General features: G+C 42.1%; 1 protein-coding gene and 1 long non-coding RNA gene across 3 annotated transcripts; one reads left to right on the top strand and one right to left on the bottom strand.

The window, feature by feature from the left end:
- Window positions 1-2,774: 2,774 nt before the first annotated feature.
- LOC105939766 lies at window positions 2,775-6,967 on the top strand. 2 transcript variants are annotated; one of them, XM_021308396.2, is made up of 4 exons: window positions 2,775-3,425; window positions 4,331-4,621; window positions 5,109-5,199; window positions 6,157-6,967. In XM_021308396.2, exons 1-4 carry the CDS (start codon window positions 3,053-3,055, stop codon window positions 6,569-6,571), a joined length of 1,170 nt encoding a protein of 389 aa, XP_021164071.2. In that variant the 5' UTR covers window positions 2,775-3,052; the 3' UTR covers window positions 6,572-6,967. The 2 variants fall into 2 exon arrangements, with proteins under 2 accessions (XP_021164071.2, XP_012737517.3); XM_012882063.3 differs by having other exon boundaries at window positions 2,776-3,425; window positions 4,331-4,642.
- On the bottom strand, window positions 3,467-4,129 carry LOC118562700. Its single transcript, XR_004930768.1, has 3 exons — window positions 3,936-4,129; window positions 3,885-3,904; window positions 3,467-3,509 (listed from the first exon to the last, which is right to left on the bottom strand). It is a non-coding gene; the product is annotated as an uncharacterized LOC118562700 (long non-coding RNA).
- Window positions 6,968-7,175: the final 208 nt, after the last annotated feature.

The following is a 7,175-nucleotide window of genomic DNA, read 5'->3' on the forward strand; positions in this document are numbered from 1 at the left end:
AGTCTTAAAAAAAAATGTGAAAATGTATTTGGTTAAAAAGCCTATCAGTACTCAGTAACTGGTGGATCTGAACATTTGATTTAATCTGTTAATATTATGTCATCAAGGAGAAAAATATAAAGCTGTGTACAAATTATCTTATTTTCAAGAATTACATGAAAAAGATAAATAACATCATTTTAGGATAACAAATTCAAGAAGAAGAATGTCCAAATTGACTTTTGTCACAACGTAAAGCATCTGATACCAATACTTAAGTAATAAGTAAGTAATAAATATGTTTCAGAACCACTAAGTACCTTCAGTGACATTATATGCTGCTTGCTGTATATTCACTTGACCTCTAATTGGCACAGCAGGCTCAGCAGAGAGAAAACAACATTAAAACAATGAAACTCGAGCAAAATCAAGAAGTCTCACTTTAACCTAAACTGTTAGTGTCCTTGTCTGGTGCATTTTTGGTTAAACTTGCATGTTCTTCATTTAGTGAAGTAATTGAAGGTGGTGGAGTGGTGGTAATTGTTCTCCAGTAACAGCAGTGTTATTTCAAACTAATATAAGTACAAGTAAACGTTGCCCGTTGATGGAGTGTCGACTTGTCCAGGGTATCCCGCCTCTTCCTGGTGATGCCTGGAGAGAAGCACCAGCCCTCCGTGCATTCCCAGCTCATATTCACTGTCCTGCAACGTTCAGAAATAATGCAACTTAATCAGTTTTATACAGGAACAGAAAAAAAACTACGATTTTAAAATATTCTTGGAGCAGAAGTCAAATAAAAGGGTTTCAAAATTAAAACTCCGCGACCCTGCATGGGTAAGTGAGTATAGACAATGGATGGATGGATGGATGATCAAATGAAGATGGATGGATGGATGGATGGATGGATGATCAAATGAAGATGGATGGATGGATGGATGGATGGATGGATGGATGGATGGATGGATGGATGGATGGATGGATGGATGGATGGATGGATGGATGATCAAATGAAGATGGATGGATGGTAGTATAACTACTAGAAGTAGTGGCTATAACACATAAGCTTTAGACATGCAATAGATTTGAATTTCAAAAAAGTTTCTTTCTTATTGTAAGGGAGACTGGAATCTCTCAGAAGATAATAAAAAAATATTTGGTTTTATTTCCATTTTAATAAAATATGGCAATCTCAGTAATCTAGATCAAAAAACACTTATTTGACATTACAGGGGTAAAACCCCTAAATGCCAAGCAGGTATTTTCCTTCATTTGTGGCTGATGAGCTCAAAGTCTTAGATTCTACTGACAGAATAAAAATATGTTTGATAAATTCCTATTTTCAAACCTAAATCTCCCAAGTATATAGAGTAATTGGATGTTCAAAGTGCTGCCCTCTCTCCTACAGAGATCAGAATAGTCTTAGTTTTAATACTGATACTAAACCACTGGATGATGGAAACACTTTGACTTTTTCTGGGGTTTAAAGGAAACACCTCTTGTGGAAATAATCTTTTTTTATTATTATTTTTTATTATTTGTATCTGATGTAAAATACCATTCAGTGCCACTATAATGACTTGTAGGAAAAACCGACTGACTTAGTACGTCATAGGAAACGACAACGTCAGAGATGTTGTGGAACATCCGCGCCATCATCCCCCTCTTGTGGCTAGGAAGCGGTATTGCATGTCAGCACATTTTTGCTCTGGCTCACGTCATGTGGCAAAATCACAAATTTGCAACTCAGTAAAAGTAAATAAAAAAAATAAACACCTTGCACAGCAGCATTTTGTGGAACATTAATTTTATCTGAATATTGAGAAATTACATCGGAGCAATACAATGTTGTTTCTAAAAACAAAAGTGTACTGCACAGTATTCATATTTAACACTTTGCTAGAGCAAAAGTATACAGCCCCCCTGAGTCAATACTTTGTAGAACCAACTTTGCTGCAGTTCCTCCAGAGTCACCATGGACCTCTTGGCTGCATCTCTGATCAGTTCTCTCCTTGTTCTACCTGTAAGTTTAGGTGACGGCCTTGTCTTGGTAGGTTTACAGCTGTGCCGTACTCTTTCCATGATGATGGATTGCACAATTCTCATGAGATGTTCAAAGCTTAGGAAATATTTTATAGCCCGAGTCTTCTTTTTCCTCTTTGTTGACTTTAAATAACAGGACCTACAGCCTCCGGTCCCAAGATTTTTTAAATGTTAGTGTTCCTCGTGTCAGAACAGAAAGGGAGAAGAAAGCTTTTAGCTTTTCTGCTCCAACTTCATGGAACGGTTTGCAATTGGAGCTTAAACTTAGAACACTGGTATATCTGAATGTATCTAAGACCATGTTTGATCCCATTATGGTTATGTTGCAGAAGTGCAATGGTCGTACTTGAGTCATTTGCATATGTTTTATTGTACGTTTATGTTTATTGTGACCATGTGTTATAATTGACCATCTGTATGCTCCCAGTCTCGGCCAGGTCTCTCTTGTAAAAGAGATCTTTTGATATCAATGAGATAATTATTATTTTCTTTCTACGCCACAATTGTAAAACACTTTGTGTTGATCTTTAACATTAGATTCCCATAAAACATATTTATGTTTGTAGTTGTAGTGCAACAAAATGTGGAGAAGTTAATAGTTAATACTTTTTCACACACACCACACACGGCATATATATCTATATATATATATATATATATATATATATATATATATATATATATATACTTGAAGTTTTCTCTTTTATTCTAACGTATTGAGCTGCGGCCGTCATCTGTCCACCAGGAGGCGCTGTGGCTTTTACAAGCTGCTGCTGGCGTTTAAACGAGGAAGTGGGGCAGCTGCTGTAAACCGAGATGTTCTCTCCAAACACTTTGACCTGAACAATAGAGCCATTTGGCCTCAGCTCTGTATAAATTGGGTTTACTGGACAGAAAAGGCTGGAATTGGTCCGGTTATCGTGACTTCGGTGCACGGCGGAGGCTCAGCTGGTGGCCGCTCCGCTCCTGCTGCTGCTGCTCCTGGCGGAGCTCCTCCCGCCGCTCCGTCCACCTCCACAGGTCGCCTGTCAGGATGAATGTGGTGGAGAACAAAAGTCTGCACTCGCAGCTCCGCGACGAGGAGGCTGTGGTGGTGGAAAACGCCGTCAGGCTGGCGATAGACTCGGTGCTGAACGTGCTGTACGGGCTGAACGGCGCCAGGACCCGGGAGTACCAGCGGATGGTGGCCGACAGGGACAAAGAGATCCAGCGGCTCGAGGGCAGGCTGACGGAGATCGAGCGCGAGCTCCAGGTGCTGCGCCGACACGGCTGCGCGTGCGGGCTGTTCGACACCGGGACCCGGATCTCCAGTAACCGACAGACAGGAGAGCAGATCCGGGCTGGATCAGTGGGGGTGGGCCCTGAGGGGCCAGCAGGGCCACAGGAGTGTGACATGAGCCTGTCCTGTAAGTACGGAGAGCCACGGCCCACTGAAACACCTGAACACCACCTGAAACACGCAGATTACACCTGAAACACGCAGAGTACACCTAAAACAGGCATATTACACCATGCCACGACCTAAAACACGAAGTTTACTTGATGGCACCACCTAAAACACGCAGATTACACTTGAAACGCACAGATTACCCCTATAACACGCAGATTAAACCTAAAACATGCAGATTACATCATGGCACCACCTAAAACACGAAGTTTATTTCATGGCACCACCTAAAACACGCAGATTACACCTGAGATGTGCAGATTACACCTGAAGCATGCATATTACACCTAAAACACGCAGATTACACCTGAAACGTGCAGATTACACCTATAACACGCTGATTAAACCTAAAACATGCAGATTACATCATGGCACCACCTAAAACGCGCAGATTACTTCTGAAGCATGCATATTACACCTAAAACACGCAGATTACACCTAAAACATACAGATTACATCATGGCACCACCTAAAACACGCAGATTACACCTGAGACGCGCAGATTACACCTAAAGCATGCATATTACACCTAAAACGCACAGATTACATCATGGCACCACCCGAACTACACAGATTACACCTAAAATACGCAGATTAAACCTAAAAGACGCAGATTACTTCATGGCACCACTTTAAAGTTTAGAACATGAGTTACAGGAGCATTTAATTTCTCTTTGGGATTAATAAAGTGTTCCCCTTATCCAGAGTGGGTGGGCTGGTCCGGTTCCTTTCTTTAGTAATGCTTTCTTAGAGTTATTCATTGGTAGATAAATCCTGACACAGCATGTGATGTATGTGTGTGTTATCCCTGAATAATCGTTAATAGCTGCTGGGTTGTTTTGTTGTGTGGATTTTCTTCCACAGTGGGCGTTTATGCTCCACCCGCCTCTCTTTTCTCCTCGCGGTACCAAGAGTCCATCCTCCCATCATCCCCCAGCTGCCTGGGCGTGACCTCCACCTGCACGTCCCGCTCCTCGGAGGCTTCAGGGCTCACCGAGGCGGCCAGGAATCTGCCTACATCTCCCAGCAGCCTCGTGGTGAAGGAGGAGCCCTGCGACGTCGACGCCGTCCTGATCGAATGGGAGCTGAGTGAGGAGCGAGCCGCGGAGTCGGAGGAGCGAGCCGGCAGTCCGTGTCCGAACGAGCAGAACCCCGGTGTGGAACACGATTCCCCAGGTTCTTTCACCTCGTAGTTCAGAAGTACCAGATTATAGGTTGCATCAGTCAGAAAACGCGTCATAAAGAGGAAATATACGAGTTTATTTAGACATTTATTTCACACAATACAATACAGAAAACTGACTGGACGATATAGAAAGAAATGCATATCGATAAAAATAGAAATCATATTGATTGATATTGATATGCATCAGCAAATTCAAAACATACATTTTAACTGCAGCTTTGGTCATTTTATGCTGGGTCTGCGTTGTGATTGGTTGGGAGGATGTAATGACGATGTAATATTAACCTACATGATAGGATAGAATGCAAAAGTAAGGAAAACTTTTACTTTTCCTCATAGTTGAGGAACTATGAGGAAAAAGTGTGACTTATAGTCTGAAAGATACGGTAGAGGTTTTTTTTGTATTTTGGAAGAAAAACAATCTTATGTCGTGTTATTTCCTGCCTCTCTCTGCAGAACATCTGGAGAACGGCGAGAGACAGATGCTGAGGGAGGAAACTCCAGTAAATCCAGCTGGTTTTCAATTCACTGCAGGAGATCAACTGAAGTGAGTCGTAGTTTATGTTATTTTTTATAGATACAAACAAATGGCCACATATGAAACATCGTTACTGGCCAGCATTACTAATTTTCTATCATACCGGTCCGACAAGTGAACCTGGGCCGATATTAACAACTGATGTTTATTTCCATACTGCTGCTTTATCGATTAATGAGTTGATCTAAAGTTGATTGATTTTATCCATCGACTAGGGCTGGACAGTTATTCTTATTTGCAGTATAATCACAATTTTAGAAGAAATAGAGTTCTGCTACGTAACAATTAATGGATCAGTCGCGTCCTTTAGGTGTCGGTAAATGTTTAAAGTGGGTTTGCTCCACATGGAAGGGAAGAGAGCTGCAGCAGTGATATATTCTAGTTTTATTATTTGTTTTGGAGTTTATTTAATCATACTTTTGTTTTTTTTAACAGAAACTTTGAGGAATCTCACCACAGCGTTAAGTAGCCGTCAAACTGTTTAATGCATAAACTTGTTTGTTGGTTGCACTTTGTGTTCAACCAGGATTGATGTCCAACTTATGTCCAAGTTATTCTCCTGAATATTAATATTCTGATTAATAAAACAATTACATTTCTTGTTTTAAATAGTCCCTGTTTATAAACGTCTTTTTTTTTGTTGCTTGTGGTTCATGCAGAGAAAAGTTAAATCGCAATTATGGTTGAAATTTATCGCAATTTAGATTTTTGGCCAAATCGCACAGCAACTAACGATTAATTGATAAGAGGCCATTTTTGCAGAAGGTCCTTCCATAACATGATGGGCTAATTTTCTTACAATAAGCTGAATTTTCAGAGGCACATCATTATATTTTAGGTTTATTCTTCCACCTGTGTTAAATACGGACTGAAAAACAAAATCCAAAATGGTGTTTTTTTTCTCACATTATTAAACTTGAACGTGTTATAAAATAACCGCGACCCGTCCTGATCTGTCCTCCCCAGGAACAAGAAGAAGAACGTCCCGATGTCGCAGCTGACGGAGGAGGCTCAGAGGCTGAAGAGGGCTGCGTGGAGAGCTGCCTCCAAGCGATACTACGCCCGTAAGATCGCCCGGCAGCAGGCCACGCTGCTGCAGCACGTCGGCCCCGCCGGTCGTCCGGCTCACGCCCAGCGCGGCTGCTTCGGCGACGAGCGGAGGAAGAGGCTGACCTCGGATTCACCGGAGGAGTCGCAGATGCAGCGGAGGGAGGTGTGGAGGGCCGCCTCCAGGAGGTACTACGACAGGAAGTCCGCTCGCCACCAGACTGACAGCTCACAGTTCGGACACCTGCCGGAGAACTTGAACCCCGCCGGAGCCACGCCGGGGCCAAACGGAGAGGGGCCCCGTGTTATCAGGGGGAGGATCATGTGCAGCTGATGATTCCTATCATGCTTTTATGATTTTATTGATTTTATTGAGCTTTCAGGGTTTGTTGGGCAAAGGGTGACCCGTTTTCCTCTTTGTGTTGAAATCTGAAGGAAAACTGGAGTAAAAAAAAAACAAACTTTAAACTGAAATCGTTCAGATTTTGTAGCAACATCATGAAAACTGAAATAAAGAGGAGGAAATTGGTCTACAGCACGTTTCTACCCAACAGTGACTGCAACAGAGATGAAATGCACTGATGCTGGATTTTGCTTTTCCTTCCTCCTTTCCTTCCTCCCTTCATGTAACACAAGAAAGCTCATCTGTGCAAACTGTCTTTTTAACTACTGCATCTAACATCCTTTGATTATGAATAAACTACCTGAATGCAGGTTCAGGTAATCAAGATTATCCGCATTTAGGAAGCGACTGTTTTTAGATTTTTACTAAACTTAAACTGGAGTCCACCTAAGAACACGTTGTTGGATGATGTTTACACGCTGACAAAAAAAAACTGGGATAACTTAGCAGCAGGTTTCCTCTCATTAAAATGGGTAGTTCCTCTCCACGGTCGCCGTGTGCTTGCTCAGGAGGCCTGCCTGGATTGGCTCAAAGG

Source organism: Fundulus heteroclitus, chromosome 3, assembly GCF_011125445.2.
Source record: "Fundulus heteroclitus isolate FHET01 chromosome 3, MU-UCD_Fhet_4.1, whole genome shotgun sequence".
In the NCBI taxonomy this organism is placed as follows: Eukaryota; Metazoa; Chordata; class Actinopteri; order Cyprinodontiformes; family Fundulidae; genus Fundulus; species Fundulus heteroclitus.